At 35.0% G+C, this 17,740-nt stretch overlaps 1 protein-coding gene across 3 annotated transcripts in view; it reads right to left on the reverse strand.

The window, feature by feature from the left end:
• Nucleotides 1-17,496, reverse strand: part of LOC101893254 (tyrosine-protein phosphatase 10D) — a 298,482-nt gene extending 280,986 nt beyond the window's left edge. For all 3 annotated transcript variants that reach the window (XM_059121459.1, XM_059121458.1, XM_059121457.1), the window contains exons 1-2: nt 17,129-17,496; nt 5,946-7,139 (exon numbers count right to left, since the gene is read on the reverse strand). In XM_059121459.1, coding sequence (XP_058977442.1) covers nt 5,946-6,335 — 390 coding nt within the window. In that variant the 5' untranslated portion in view covers nt 6,336-7,139; nt 17,129-17,496. The remainder of the gene's footprint in view (nt 1-5,945; nt 7,140-17,128) is intronic.
• Between the last annotated feature and the right edge of the window lie 244 nt (nt 17,497-17,740).

Here is a 17,740-nt window from a genome sequence, read left to right on the forward strand (position 1 = left end):
ATTTTCTCACAACCATTAAGTATTTCGAACACAATATTCAAAACAAATAACCACTGCAAAAAATTCAAGGTATTCAATACTTAATTCCAAACCCCATATAAAACTGAGCAAACAATTGGTTGTTGTTTTTGAAATTTACTAATTCTCAGCCGAAGGTTTAATTTTTGAATGTCTGTCGGTAAACGAAATCATCGACTGACAATGACTTTACTCCCACAACTGGTGCGATAGGCATCGGCAAAAAATGTAAGAAAACAAATAAACCGCACCACCACCACCATGATGCGGAATGACGCATACGTTTTGGAAGTTATGTGAAATCGTTTATGTTCAACAAATAAAGGAGAAATCATGTTTTCATGTATTTTCGCATAATTTTGTTGTTTGAGAAGTACGTTGATAAAGATTGTGAAAGATTTGCAAAACCCGTTGTTGTAAATAAACGAAAAAAAATGTATTTAAATGTTTATCTGTAGGCGTGCACTTAAGGTTAATGCTCGTTTTTTTTGTGCCTGAAATATTGAAGTTCATTAGCAAATATCAAAATGCTCGCTGAAATATTAATTTTTCGAGAGAAAGACAAGTGAAAAACAGAGCCGAGAATCCGGAATCGGCGTTTGACATTTACTAAGTCGAGGAAAGCTAATTTATTTTTATTTAGCATGTAATATTTAATGGGGGGTTCAACATCTATGGAAAAATTGTGGCATACATTGAAGGAAAATCTTTCCTAATTCATAATCCATTAAAAATGGTTAATGGTATGTCGGAAAAACTTTCTTTAAATTCGGCACCACTTGTCCTTGTTGAAATAATAATTTGATTGATTTCTAATAAGTATTTGTGTTGGGACCGCCTTCCAAAATTTTGCTGGGTTAGAGCTATAACAAAAGGTCGACATATATTGTTAATTTTTAAGAAGTGTTTAAAAATAACAAGAACTCACAAATACCGAAGATTGGCCATTTTTAATGGAAAATATGACTTCAACAAAAACAAGTTAAAAAGTATCAGTCGGTATTGCCGCCAGATATATACCCTCAGCCTATGTTCGATTATTTAAATATATTTTGACTAGTGTTAAGATTATTCAAACGTTTGACCCTCTATGGAGCAGGTCCTGAAGGAATGGGCCAATATTGCCCATTTCCTATCGGACCCAAAAATATGATAGAAATATTGCGACAGATGTGCCAAGTCTAAATGGAATCGGATGTTAATTTGGCCTGAGCTTCATGGGTACTCAAAATTTCAATATTTTGTGGGGGAGGTACCAGAAGGAGTGGACCGATGTATTCACCCTTCACACCAGACCATGGGTTAATACAAATATTGGGATGTGTGAAATTTGAAGACAATCGGACTTTTACATCATATTTAATGAGATAGTAATTATTCAAAATTTTGACCATTTGTGGGGGAGGTACCAGATGGAGTGGACCGATATTGTTCATCTTAACACCAAACCTTGGGTTAATATAAATATTGGGATGTGTGAAATTTGAAGACAATCGGACTCTTACATCACATTTTATGAGAGTTGTAGATATTCAAAATTTTGACCATTTGTGGGGGAGGTACTTGATGGAGTGGACCGATATTGTCCATTTTCCCACCTGACCTAGCACTGACGCAAATATTAGGATTTTCAAAGTTGGAGCAAATTCGGATTATCCTTTCTCATTCTGTGCAAAATATATATATTTTTTTGAAAATTTCGACCTTTTGTGGGGGAGGTACCAGAAGGAGTGGACCGATATTGCCCATCTCCGAACTCGATCTAAGTTTGACTAAAATATTACGATGTACCCAATTTGGACCAAATCGGATACTCCCTTCGAGAGTTATCGTGCGCACCAGCCAGCCAGACAGACAGACGGACGGACGGACGGACGGACGGACGGATATCGCTAGATCGACTCCAAATGTTATGAAACGGATTTGGTCCAAAGAGACCTAGGGTCTAAACCGTTATTTCGACTAGGCACGTTTTGACCGTATCAAATGATATATACCCTCTGTAGCCATATGGCTGAGGGTATACAAATTTCTTTAAATCGGAATTTACCCGTTTAAAGGGGCTACACCAAAGCGTGGACAGACATGACCCATTTTTGAACCATTAAAGTAATCCAAAACTTTCAAAATCCAATAAAAAAACATTAAGTTTGGCTGCGTCGAATTTAAATGTCACTTTAAACTGGAAATAACAGTGAGTTTCGTTGCAGAGTCCAGTTAAAGTTTTCAAAATACCATAAAAGTCATATTAAAACAGGAACCTTTATAAATAATGTTCCACTGAAAGATTTTTTAACGATTGCGAGTCTAAAATGGCAAAATTTAAACAATTTTACAGAAAAATGTAGCTGAATTGCCAAAATACAGAATGTCCACCGTTATTTGGGAACCGTGGACAAATATGTTTTGACACCGGCTGTAGAGCCTATTACGAACTGCAAATATAAAATTATTTGCGATTTAGATCTACAAACGAGTACTATCAAGTTCAATAGCAATTTTCCAACCCATAGAGGCTTGTGTACATTGAAATTAAAAAAAAGAAACAAGTCAAATAGTATCTGTCGTATTTGCCGACAGATTGATACCCCCATCTCCGCATTATGTTTATTAAAACTCTTGAATTTTTATGGGGGAGGTTACGAAGCAGTTGGCCAATATTGACCAATTCGTATTTGACCTAAGACTGATATAAATATTACAACGTGACAGATTTGGACAATATCGATTATTTCCTGGGCTTTATATGAGATATGTGCAAATTTTTGGAAAACGTGGAAATATGCGTGATGTAACAGATATAGCGGACCAAAGTATTCCATTTTCATAATTCATCTAAAACAGATAAAAATATTAGTATGAGCAAAATTTGAAGAAAATCGAACATTTATATCCAATTTTTATGTAAAATCATAAATTTCGATAAATGACATATTCATATCAGAGTTCATGTTGAGAGAAATATTTAGATATAGCAAGTAGTAAGGAATCGCATACTTGTTTCGCAAATTATGATAGATATAAGTATTGGAAATTGTGACCTTTTGTGGGTGAGGTATCAGAAAGAGGTTAGCAGATGTATATCATCTTCACGACAGATCTGGGGTTAACAAAAATGTTAGTATGTGGTAAATTTCAGAAGATGGATGAATGAATTTAGACGGAAATATTTAGATGGATAAAGACTGAATGGAATCGCACGTAATTTTCGTGTTTTATGAGCTGCATGGGTACTCAACATTTTGACCCTTTGTAGGGGAGCTACCTCAATATATCCCTGCATCTTCACACCATACCTTGGGCAAATAAAAATATAGTGATGTGTGTAATTTAAAGAAAATCGGATGTTTATTTCGAATTTTATAATCGTTTTGGTTATTCAAAATTTTAACCCTTTGTGGGGGAGGTACCAGAAGGAATGGTTCGATCTCTACTATCTTGTGTTGATGGAAATATTGAGATGTGCCAAGTCTGAATGGAATCAGATGTTAATTTCGCTTTTTATGAGCTTCTTTTTTTTGACCCTTTGTGGGAGAGGTACCCGACCGATATATTCCATCTTCACACCAGACCTTGGATTAATGAACATATTGTGGTGTCTATAATTTGAAGACAATCGGAATCTTGCATCAAATTTTATAAGGGTTATATTTATTCCAAATTCTGACCGTTTGTGAGGGAGGTACTTGATGTAGTGAGCCGATATTATCCATTTTCGCAAATATTAGGATTTGCAAAGTTGGAAAAAAATCGGATTATCCTTTCTCATTCTGTGCAGTAAATTATTTTCTTGAAATGCTGACATTTTGTGGGGGAGGTACCAGAAGGAGTGGACCGATACTTCCCACCTCCGAAATCGGTCTAAATTTGACAAAAATATTACGATGTCGTAAGTTTGGAACAAATCGGATACTCCCTTGGAGAGTTATAGTGCGTACCAGCCAGCCGGCCAGACAGACAAACGGGCGGACATCGCTAAATCGACTCCAAATATCCTGAAACGGATTTGGTCCAAAGAATGTCTAAAACCATTTTTTCGATGAGACACGTTTTGAGACCAAAACAAGTTAAAAAGCAGTAAGTTCGGCCGGGCCGAACTTTCCACCATTTGGAACGAAAAAATAAAAACCTTAAAAATTCTGTTAAAATTTTAAATATACCGAATATAGCCGTTATATTGGGGTCTATACGACGTGGACCTACATAAGCATTGTTCGTCATAAGCCATTACCATATTCAAATTCGAAACTTGAAATAAATGGCGAATAATTTAGCTAAAATCATTAACATATCGCATGTAGAGAGGTACCGTTATATCGGAGCTGTGCGAAGACCTGGACCAGCATAGACAATTTTCTGTCACAGGCTGCAGCATCTATTACGAGCTTCAAATACGACATCTCAAACAATTTCGCTGGGTATTGTACCTAAGCTCGTCAAAATACCGAATATAGGGAGGTACTGATATATGAGGCCTATGCGAACCCCTGGACCTGCATAGACAATTTTTTGTCAGAGACTGAAGTTCCCATTACGAACTCTAAATTCGTAATTGGAAACAATTCCGGCGAATAATGTCGCTAAAATCATTAAAATACCGATTATTGGATGTTACCGTTATATGGGGGCTATACGAAAACGTGGACCTGCACAGACAATTTTCTGTCATAGGCTGTAGTATCCATTACGAACTTTAAATACTAAATTCGAAACATTTCCGGTGAATAATGTCGGTTAAATCACCAAAAAAAAAAATGATTATCGGAAGGTACCGTTATATGAGGGCTATATGAAGACGTTGATCTATATAGACAATTTTCTGTCTTAGGCTGTAGTATACATTACGAACTCCACATACCAAATTTGAAACAATTCCAGGGTCGCTAAAATTCCAATAAGGTCGCTAAAATCATCGAAATACCGAATATCGGGAGGTATCGTTATATGGGGAAAATACCAAAACATGGACCTACATGGGTCATTTTCAACGCCAAAAGTCCTGCAGACATTAAAAAACATTTGAATAAAATTTTATCAACCTACAAAAATTTCGTTCGGAAGTTAAAGTGATACCCATAGACGGACAGACGGATAGACGGACGGACATCGCTAAATTGACATAGAATTTTATGCTGATCAAGAATATATATACTTTGTGGGGTCTAAAATGTACATTTCGAGGAGTTAAAAACGGTGTGACAAACTTTATACACCCTCCATACTATAGTGAAGGGTATAAAAGTGATGATCTCCTGATAATACTGGATAATTCTTTCTGCAAAAATGTTCCAAGCAAGAATTTGTAAACCTCACTGACTCACCTGCTAAAATTGCTCTCTTCAATCGTTTTCATTTACTAGACTTTTGGGTTATCGCAAAAAAATTAGGAATAATTTGAACATATTATTGAGCTCTTTATTATGACAAGAAAAACCAGCTGCCTTGCATTAAATTCTGATTCGAAACCAATAAGCCATGGAAAACTGGTCAAGCAAACAAACAGCTGACCAAAGGTATTTCAAAAATTGCCATAAAACAGTTACACACACCACCACAACCCACCATATCCGAGAGGTTGGAGGGGGGTGCAGGCCAATTTACTATTCCGTTTGGTGTGGCTTCCAATAGACACAACACAGACTTCAATGAATCGAAGAATAAACATAAAAAAATGAAAACATAAAGAACTGCAAAGAACGACAGATAAGAAATACCAGAAATACACACGGAGAGCAACAACAAGAACAACTGAATTAAACAAAGGTATAAAACAGGTCTCCAAGCAATTGTTTATTCAAAGCTATCGGACCGGACGGGACCATTCACTTCAGAGATTTGGTGGCTGGCTGGCTTTTTGGATGACTGGCGGGCTAGCTTATTCTACGAGAGACGACTAGTACTATTTCTACCGTTCATTGCACACTCACCTGTACATATAAAATAGTTAAAATAAATCCAATGAGAAGATTTCGTTGTGTTGGTACTGGAGGTGACGACAATGATAGAGAGCGACGAAATGACGACAGCAACGTCGGCAACGACAAAGACGATGGCGCTGACGTTCCTCCAATGGATAACTGCGTTTGCCGCTGCTGTTTTATCCGCTGTGTAAACATTGTAGAGGGGGTGTTGGTGGTCATGGTTGGGGTGGGATTACTATTTTTGCTATTGGTTTTATGTTTGTTCGTAGAAGAGCGGCTGCTGTTGGTGGGGCAATCGGTGGTGGTAGAGATGGCGGTAATGGTGATGGCGGTGTTGTTGGCGGCCAACATTTTTGAAGACTTCAAGTCATTTAAATAATGTTTATTTATTAACATTTTTTTGCTGTTTTGTTGTTAATAATTTCTTATATTCGCTTCCACACATAAATCGACAATAATTTTTCTCTGGATGCTAATGATGATGATGATTGTTGTTGTTGTTTGTTGAGGGGTTTTGTGTTTGTTGTTATTATTTGTTATTTTTTTTTCTCAATTTATTTGCAAAAACACCGCTCTAGGCCGGGAGGGTGGAAATCGGTGTAGGAGGTGGTATCCAGTTAAAATATTTATTACTTTAACAGTGGGGCATTGCACACAAACACGTTTACACACAGAGAGAGACACTTTACTTTATTCACGTAGCACAAATTATGAAGAGACAGGGACACACGGGGAGGCGAGAGAGACGGACACAGACACAGCTTACAACAAACTGGTTTGGGTGTAATAAAACACAAAAAAAGAATAACAAAAATCAACTGTGGAGAGCAAGAGACAGACCCCACCACAAATAGTTGTTGTGCGTATTTTAATTTCTGCTTTTGTTATCTTCGATTGCTGTTGTTGTGATTTTTTGTTTTGGGGAGTTGCTTGGTGAGAGATGAATAGAGCGAAAGAGAGCCACTCTTTGTTATTTGGAGTTTTGTTTGATTTATTAAAAACTAAGTTTGTTTTTGGGTTATACGTTAAGTCTTTGATAAATTGGTCATGATTTTTATTGGAAGTTTGTTGTTGTTGTATTGGTTGGTTGTTGATTTAAATAATTTGTCAAAACTGCAATGATATGTCAAACATTTTTACAAAATGTTGTTTATTTTTTAGGAGAGAGATGTAGAGTTGTACCACCGCCGTAAGAGATAACTGTAAAGAAAAAAAGAGAAGGAATGCAAATATTAGAACCGTGATCTTTGACTCGAATAGAGATTAATTATGTGAGAGGAGATTTATTTAACTTGCTTTGCAATGATTTGTTTATTGAATATTTTGCAGCGCTGAGTGATTGTTACAGGGTTGCCCATCTTAGGCAAATTATTTTAGAGAAAATAAAAAGTTAACATAAAGTAAATCCTATACAATATTAAAATAAGCATATGTTTCTATCCAACTAAAAAGTAGCAAATCTTAAAAAGTTTTATACTCACAAAACAAAACAAAAAATGGACAAAATTTTGTTAAGAGGAACGTAGTGGAAAAAACCGTCAATTAAACCACAGGCAGCCCTTATAAAACTGGCAAGGTAAACTTTCGGGAAATGGATGTCTTAAGTTCAGATATGAAACTGGGTTTAAGGTGATAGCTAATTACATTTTCTAAACAAAAACTGGTTTTTGGATTTTTAAAAAAAATCTACAACAAAAACAAAAAAAAATGATCCCTTTTAGGTTGTGACAAATGTTATTTTGAATTAAAGCTTAAATTTTAACATATCTTAATTGGTGCCATATATTTCACTAACTTTTATAGATTCAGACTTATTAGTGTGATACCCATATTATCGAAGTCAAAATAAAGATGTCCGAATTATTTTATTTGGTATGACAGTTTCAATTGAATCTAGGATGATTGCAAAGGAAAATGGGTTATCTTGGTCCACGTTTTTCTATTGCTCCAATAGGACGGTAGCTCCCGACTTTCGGTATTTTTACACAGAAAAAAAGATATTCGGAATTAAAACGTAATGGTGCGATTTTTTTATATTTGGCTGGAAAATCACAAGTGGTTATCGTTAGAGCGCTCCAGCATTTAAATGTGAATAAACCTTTTGTGTGTTGTACCATCGCTCGTTACCGTGATACTGGTAGTATAGCCTGACTTCAAAGAAGTTGATACCAACATCAGCAGAAATGCTTCGCTTGGCCGAAAATGGTGGACAGCCGAATTTGATTTTTATAAATGAGAAAACATTCGTTGTCCAGCAGTTTGTAAACAAACAAAATGATCGTGTTTACTTGCCAAAATGTGCACCTTCGGTTGGCCACCAAAACTCAAGCGCCGGCCATGGTGATGGTATGGGCCGCCATAACAGCCGATGGTTGCTCTCCGCTCGTATTAATCGACATCAGATTAAATGCCGAATATTTTCGCAAAAATGGTCTGTAGAGTATATTTAAGCCTTGGGCACGCAAACATTTTGGCGCAGACCTTAGACATTCCAACAAGACTCAGCACCATCGCACACAGCATGCGCCACCCAAGAATGATTACAAAATGAGGTCAAAATGGTCACCAAAATCTGCGGATACCAATCCGTTGGACTATTGTGTCTGGAGTGTTTTGGTAAGCAAGGTTGGCACTAAAAAATGCCAAAGTGTCGATCACATCAAGCAAGCGTTTCGCCGGGAATGGACCAAAATAACGCAGAGCAACATTCGAAATTGTTTGAGATTTCGTTTTTGAAGTTCGTAATGGATGCTACAGCCTATGACAGAAAATTTTCTATGCTGGTCCAGATCTTCGCAGAGTTCCGATATAACGGTACCTCCCTATATACGATATTTTGATGATTTTAGCTACATTTTTTCCCGTTTATTTTAAGTTTCGAATTTGAATATGGTAATGGCTTATGACGAACAATGCCTATGTAGGTCCACGTCGTATAGACCCCAATATAAGCGTTATATTCGGTATTTTTAAAATTTTAACAGAATTTTTTAAGGATTTTATTTTTTGAAAATTTCCAAATTCGTTCCGAATGGTGGAGGGTATTCAAAGTTCGGCCCGGCTGAACTTACTGCTTTTTAACTTGTTTCACCTTGCGATACTATGTATTGGTGATATTATATTCAGATCGCAATTATAATCCGATCTTCACGAAATTTTTATTGGGGTAGGGTTTCGATTAGAATAGAAGCTTATGTTTTGGAAGATGTTCGCTTGGAAAGTTTTAATTGAAAAAAAAATTAATATTCTGCGATCGCTTTACAGTTCTCAACTGAGGACCAATAGACTGGAATTTTTAATAAGGTTAGAGTTTAGGACTGCGCTGAAGCCAAGCTTTTTGGGTAGTCATTGAATAATGTTTAGCTGTTGAAATGGACAACAATTTTGTGTGAAAATTTTCGTATTTTTCGCTTCCTAAGATACCGATGTTTTTTTGGAGATGTGAAAAAATACGAAAATTAGAGAAATCATAAATGCATGATTGCGATATTTCTCATCTCTCCGCAGGAACGAATTAGGTATTTTGAAGTAGTAGTTGGTAAAATATCGATGCTTTTTTAGAGATTTAATTTTATTATGTGATAGATATGTTTTTTGGGGGAATCTTCATTATAGTTTTCAGATCTGCAGAAGCTTTGCCGCAAAATGTATTGTAGTAGACTACCAAATGGACCGACTTCAACCTTTGCTTACTTGTTTAAAATTACAGCTGATTCGGTTAAAAATTGAGGCATAACGTAGCATCAGATTGGACTAGTATAGATAACTAAATCGGGTTTGAATTAATTGAATTATTTATTTGAAATTGGTGTAAAATGCAATAAATACTGATGCTAAAAAAAACTCCCTTTCATAAAAACCGAATCTGGTAATGCCATATAACGCTTAAACTCTCCACCCGAAAGTATCATCGAACAAAACACACATAACATTAAACTTTAATACCAAAATGTGTGCTGCTGCGGCCACTGCGAATGGGGAACTTGAAATAAGATTCAACCATTGTAGTCTTTATTTAGTACTCCGAAGATAATAAAATTAACAACAAAACAACTCAAAAAAAATTGAGAGTAAACTTGCGATCACATGAGGAAGCTAAAAAAAGCGTTAATGAAATACTTGCAATTGAATGGAACTTTTCTCTAAGTTAATGACCACAAACCTCTTTCACTTTTCTCTATAAAACGCAGCAAATAGTCATGCTAAAAATGGTTAGGTTTTTTTGGCACATTTCAGATTTTGGACTTTGCAAAAAAAAAAATATGATAAAATTAATGGCAAAAATAAAACCCAAAAACAGAAACTGGCAAAAAGGTTTCACAAACTGGTTGAATCAAAGGTACGAGCGAGCTGCAAAGAACATCAATACCAAATCGTAACAAAACAAGTTTTAAGAGGGTAATTCCAATGAAATGTGTTAAAAATATTTGTTTTATTAGCGGAGTCTGGTTTTATTTAAGCGATTTAATTTAGTTCAGATTGATTTGTCATTGAACGTTGGGTGTGATTTCTTTTCTGCTGGAAAGGTGTTTATTGGTGTATTTTTGCTACACGATTTCAGTTATTATGGTTTACTTTTTTAATTCACTCCTTCAAATGTATTTGCCTTTATTCACTCAGTTTTAGTAATTTTAACTTTGTTTTGGAAAGTTTTATTAGAACCCGTCGACATTTAAATTTTCACTGGAAAATTAGATTGTTGTAAAAAAAATGTATTGCATTTTGGCACTGTTTCACTGAGAATTATTTGTAATGATTGGGGCATTTTTATCCCTTCTTTCAAATCGAATAAAATCTAAGGTTAAGCACTATATGACACTGTTTGGAAAACATATGGAATATTGAAAATTATTTGTTCCAATAAAAATCAATGTCTTACACTAGTCCGTAATTTCCTCAAGAGATTACATTTATTTCATCAAAATCTTGGTTCCTTCCGACCAGAATACATATTTGGTTTTACAACAGTATGTGAATGAAAATTCTTTTCAAATTTGTTTTTCGTTTGTTAACAGGAAATGAGAAAACGAAAAAATTGATGGGAACACTTATTAACGATTTTTCCACCAATGATTGACAACATTTTCAATTTATAACATATTCTTTTTTTTTATCGTAACAGACTTTTTTTTGTACTGAAAAATGTTTATGTTTGTCATAGAAAAATATTAAATGAAAACTAAACCATATTAGACTTTGTTTTTAAAAAGAAAAATTAAAAACAAGTAAAACCAGTAACTTAAAGTCGGGCGGGACCGACTTTATGATACCCTACACCACTTTGCTAATTTAGTAGAGCTCCGCATACACGCTTTGATTATAATTATAATTTAAAGTTCAAAGAACTAAATATGCCGAAGCATTTGTATCTTTTAATTTCGAACTTGTATTTCCCATTTGGTGCGGAATTAATTTGAAATCGGATAAATATATATATGGCAGCTATATCCTAATCGGAACCGATCTCGATAAAATTTGGCAAAGATATTTCTGAGCTGTATTTGGTATATTTCCCTGAATATCGTTGTTACGGAGTGCATATTACGGCATATTACGGCTGTGGGTAACAAATATAACAAATCGAATGAACAGTATATATGGGAGCTATAGCTATATCTGAACCGATCTTCACCAAATTTGACATAATAGCTTCTAGACTCAATTTGGTTGTAAGTGCCAAATGCCATGCCATTTGGACAAATATTAGACGTTTGATGCACAATAAAAGGTAAATCGGACGAAGTTATACATGGGAGCTATATCCAAATCTGAACTGATTTCGATAAAATTTAGCAAATGTATTTCTAAGCTGTATTTGATATATTTCCCCAAATATTGTTGTTACAGAGATCATATTACGGCTGCGGAGGATAAAAATAACAAATCGGATGAACAATATATATGGGAGCTACAACTATATCTGAACCGATTTCCATCAAATTAAGCATACTTATTTTCAGGCTTAATCTAATCGAACGTGCAAAATTCCACACTATTAGGGCTGATATTACACGTTTGGTGCACAATAAAAGGCAAATCGGACGAAGATATATATGGGAGCTATATCTAAATTGTTACCGATTGTCTCCAATTTCAATAGGGTTCGTCTTTGGGCCAAACAAATGATTTGTGCAAAGTTTCACACATGCATAAATCGACTAAGAATGTGATTCTATGCAGATCATGAAAAGGAACTATGGGTCTATCTCGTTTCCTTTTGCCTGCACAAAGACATAATACCCTGACCACCTTTGTGGTGTAGGGTATAAAAATTAAGTTCGGCCGGCCCGAACTTTAACTACCCTCTACCTTAGGGTAAAGAAACATTTTTATATAAATGTATCTGAATTCAAGCCTGTTTCACTTTAAACTTCATATACCAGTAAGACCATTTGGATAATGAAGTTAAACTTATCAAAAATCCAAAAAGTGAGTGAAGCCGTCATGTGGGGCCATACCAAAACGGGAACCTGTGTAGATAATTTTATACTTCAAGTACTGTCATCTATCAACTCTTCTAAAACACCAAATTTGAAACAATTATGAGGTAAATGTGACTAGGAGTATCAAAATACAGAATATCGGTACGTATCGTTATATGTGCGCTACCTATATATACTAAGTTCCGCCACTGGAGTTAGAACCCACTTTGATCTACAAATACCAATTTTTAGACAAATCCGTGGAAAAATGTGACAAAAACCATCAAAATATCGAATATCGGGCAGGTACCGTTATATGGGGGCTATACCAAAACGAGGACCTATACACACAATGTTTCGCCACACGAGCTATAACCCATTATGAACTACAAATACCAATTTCTGGACAAATCCATTAAAAATTGTGCAAAAATCATCAAAACACCGAATATCGGGAGGTACCGTAATATTAGGACTATGACGAAAGGTGGACCTATACCTACAATGTTTCGCCACATAAGCTAAAACCCATTATAACCTACAAATGCCGATTTTTAGAAAATTCCGTGAAAAAGATGTGGCAAAAATCATTTAAAAACCGATTATCAGGTGTGAAAATGTCCACTATTGGTTTACTCATTCATGTACCTCCGTCGCAAAAGTTCAAAATTTGAGTAACGGAAATAGACGAATTTTTGAATTTTTCTTTATTAGAATAAATGTGAAAATAGTATATATCGTTCGTAAATCATTCTTATCTTTCGAGTCGAGTACCCGATGTAGTTCAACCTAAGTCAGTATTTATATTTGATCTCTACTTCTGTTAATAACTCTCATAAAATAAATGAATTTCAATAACTGTAAAAAAATTATTTCCAGCGCACAATGACCATCAGCATCTCCCGATACCAATGCGTTGGACTATTGCGTCTGGTGTATTTTGGAAAGCAAGGTTGGCACTAAAAAATACCAAAGTGTCGATCACTGCAAGCATGTGCTTCGTCGGGAATGGGCCAAAATACCGCAGAGCAACATTCGGTTCGGTTTCATTGGCCGTTTGAAGGCCATAATTCGTGCCAAAGGTAACCAATTCGAACAAATCTAAACTTATTCTAAAATTTGATGCTATTTCCGATGCTATTTATGGCGTTTGACTTTGTTGCAGTTTTTTTTTAACTCACCCTATGACAATAAGCGTAAAATCGGATGAAGATGTATATCGAAGCTAAATAAAAATCTGAATCGATCTCGATTAAATTTGGCTGAGGTATGTTCGAACGGTATCTGATGGGAGTTATAACTAAATCTGAACCGATTTTCGCATTTGAAGTACTTGTTTCTAGCATGAATTTAGTCGGAAATTCCAAAATTCAGTTCATTTGGTGCACAATTAAACCCGAAATAAGTTGAAGATATATATGGGAGCTATATCTAAATTTGAACCGATTCTCGCCAATTTCGCTTGTCATAAATCCATTTTGAGAAGTTTTTTACAATAGTATGTGTTTTTCTTTTCGTTTTTTAAGTACTGCCCAAAAAAATTTTAAAAATGGGTAGAATCAAATACAGTACCTGAATAAAACAGCAAATTATCAGTGCCTATCAAAACAACATGTCACAGAAAATGATTTCCGAGAAATATTTCATAAATATTTATGTGATTTTTTAATTATTTCTGTATATTAAGTCGGTTTTTTGAAACTGGATCAGTAGTAACAGTCTATAACGGATGAAGGCGGTGAAAAACTTCAGCCCGTACTGATCCAAAAATTGTGAGAGAAATAAAAAACAACTATTTAAGAGTTCAACTGGATTGGTGAGAGAGCGATCATTGGATATAAGCTCGAGATTAGTGCGTAGACGAGTAGTGGCAGCTGGTCTGCATGCCCGTAAGACATCAAAAAACCATTTATATCTGAAAAAATCAAGAAGGCTTTCGGAGACGATAATATTAAGTGGAATCAAGCTCAATGGAAAAAACATTATTTCTGGGATGAGTCTACGTTTAATATTTTTTTTTTTTTTTTTTTTTTTTTCTTTATTGATAATATTAAAGGCTCAGACGTGAAAAATTTTACGTTGAGAAGACCAAAAAATGAAGGACTCAAGCCGCAGTGTTGCAAAGGTACAGTGAAGCATGAGGGAGGGTCAAAAATGGCGTGGCGCTGTTTTTCTTTCTATGGACTTGGGCCTATCCATAAAATAAAGGAAGTTGTGGATCGGTTTGTTTACAAAGATGTGTTGGACATCACGTTGTTCCCTTACGTTGAGTAAAATATTGGGCTGATTTGGGTGTTTCAGCATGACAATGATCCCAAACTTGAATCAAAACTTGTCAAATATTGGTTGCGGGAGTCAAAAATTCATGTTTTGTTATGGCCGGCACAATCACCTGACCTAAACTACTTAGAAAACCTTTGGAGTATCGTAGATAGGAAGATCAAGAGAGATTCGGAAATAAATAAGCACAACATTTTCTAAAGAATTCGGGGTGCCTGGGAAAGCAAACCCAAGGATCAAATTGAGCGTGTTATAGATTCAATGCCTCATAGGTGTGCAGCTGCTATCAAAAATAATGGTTATGCTATCGACTACTAGCCAAAATTTAATTATTTTAAAATAAAAAATCAAAAGTTGCTTTAGTTTTGACCAAGCAAAAATTGGGTCATTTTAGTTTTCCACATATTATTTTTCGTTCAAAATTATTTTTGTATTTTTATTTTTAGTTTCTTAAAAGTGAATTAAACCCCTGATTTAAAACTGGAAAAATAATTACGATTTGTTTATTTTTGTAAAAGTTACAGGACATTTATTGTCTTTGCGATTTAAGTTGCTTTAGTTTTGGCCACCAGTGTATATGCAAAATTTCATTTTAATTGTATAATAAATGCGACCTGCATTTCGTTCACAAAAATACATGGACAGGCGGACGGACGGACTGACATGCATAAAGCGATTTAGAAAGTGATTCCATGAAGATCCTCAAAAGTAACTATGGGTCTATCTCGCCGCCTTCTCCAAATTACAAACAGATGCACAGAGACAGAATATCCTTACCACTATGCGGTGTAGGGTATAAATAAAACTGAGAATTTAAATACTCCCGTGCATTTATTCCCACACAGCCAAAGCCCAACTCTATTTACTAAGGGTAAAGGCTTTTCCTTTTAAAAATTTAAGTTTACTAATGAAACACTGTACGGGAATTATCCTTTGATATTCATGATCACATTGATTTCAAAAATTCCAATTTATTTCTTATAATATATTATCAAGAAGACAATACTTTTATTCACTTTTCTCAATATTATTTCATTTATTTTTTTCCAAATTTTAAAACACTTTTTCCTTAACACATTTTGGAATACACATTTTTTTCGGTTGGATAAACTCATTTGGCATTTTAATTAAAATTATTTTATTTTTGGTTTTTGTTTTGTTGTTTTCTTTGGCCGTTTTATTTTTTCTTTCGCTTTTGGTATCTTTTTAGCCAGTCACACAGCCAGCCAGCCCAGCTAGTCAGTCAGAAACGTGTTTAACATATTTAATGAAAAGAAATCAAATCCAAATTGCTTGCTGTTGTTGTTGTTTTTGTTTGCGATCACTTTTTACCGGTTCTTTTATTTTTGGGTGAAATTTATTTCGGTTACATTTTGGGATATAATACGAAAAGAGGCACACAAAATTTAGTTTCCCACCATTTTTAAATGAAATTATTATTCTCTTGTTGTTGTTTGTTTTTTTTTTTTTTTTTTTTTTTTTTTTTTAATAATAAAGACACAGGTGAAATTTTCCCGGAAAAATCTTATCACACAGGAAAAAATATCCTTCCCATAAGAAATGCTTCTCGGCTGGGTTGTTTTTCTTTTCTTATTTCATATTCATAACAAAAAAAATTCTCAGTTGAAAGGCCCGCTGTCATTTGTAAGGGGGGAGCACAGATGAAAGAGCATCATCATCATGGCCTTTGTGACTCTCAGCTCTGCTTTGAGCAAAGCACACCAATGTTGTTATTGTTATTGGCAATGAGAGTTGGATGGAGTTTGGTTTGATTTGAGAGTTGGAGTTGTTGTTATGCTGGTATGAAACCGACAAACATGAAAGCAGACAGACAGACAATGCAAAGGTATGTGACGCGTCAACAAACGAGAAGGCAAAAACAAAAAAATAACAGACGGCAATGAGAGTTAAAAACAGAAAGAAAGGCCGACAGACAGACAGACAGTATGACGTTTTTATGGCAGAGAGCAAAAAATAAAAACGATAGACGCACGCATGGTAAACAAAACCGACTAGAGTGGGCAGACGGAAAGCAACAACAACTCCAGACGGTAGAAATACTTTCTTTTATTGGTACAACAAAAACAACAAAGAATAATCAAACACTGCAAAAAAATACCGCTCTCACATTGAAAAGAAAAAAATACACAAACATTAAACAATTTTTGATCACACACACACTGCTACATAATGGGTGGGAGCGGGCGTTGAATATCCAATTTACAGACTCCAATATTTTTTTTTTAATTATAATTTTTTAATTTTTTTCCAATTTCATTTTTTTCGAAACACACCTTCCTCTATTGTTGTTGTTTTTTTTTTCTTTACAAACACACGCACGCACGCACTTTTCCTCCTCGAAAAAATTATGTTTGGCGGTGTGTGCGTTTGTATGTATTGCACTTTTCTTTATTTCTTGTTTCCGTATTTATTTATATTTGTTTTGTTGTTATTGTTTTTGCTGTTGCTATTTTTCATATTGTATACCTTTTTGCTCTTCTGCTTCTTCTCTTCTTCTTATTCTCCGTATCCAACTTTATTCATGCATGTATGTATCCATACATACACACATCTGTATAACTTTAATTTTTTTTCTGAATTTTTCCTTTTCCACTTGTTTAACTCACAATGAGGAGAATAATCATCACATTCAAACACACAAACAAACACACGCGGCGTACCGATAACTATTTTTGTTTCCCTTTACTTTTATTTCGGTGTTTTTTCTTCTCTCCGGCGAGAGAGTTCCTCTCAGCGTATAAAAATTCCCACAAGAGAGCAAATTCGCGTCACTTTTCCACGTTATCCGTCGACACGATGTTACCTCGAACACGGTTGAAACTCGAATGACGGCCGCAATGAATGAACGAGCGAGCGAACACAACACAGTCATCACGGTTCTCATTGTGAATTCAATTGGAATTTGTGTTTGCTGTTGTTGTTGTTGTTGGTATGTTTGCTTTGGTTGGAATATGAGGGATGCAAAATCTGTTTGGTGTGTGTACAATTTTTCGTACCATTTGTATCACAATTCGTTATCTAGATGCGGTAGATAAAATATTTTGAATAATTTGTTTTGGTTATGAGTTAAAATGTGTT

This window comes from Musca domestica, unplaced genomic scaffold, assembly GCF_030504385.1.
Source record: "Musca domestica strain aabys unplaced genomic scaffold, Musca_domestica.polishedcontigs.V.1.1 2, whole genome shotgun sequence".
In the NCBI taxonomy this organism is placed as follows: domain Eukaryota; kingdom Metazoa; phylum Arthropoda; class Insecta; order Diptera; family Muscidae; genus Musca; species Musca domestica.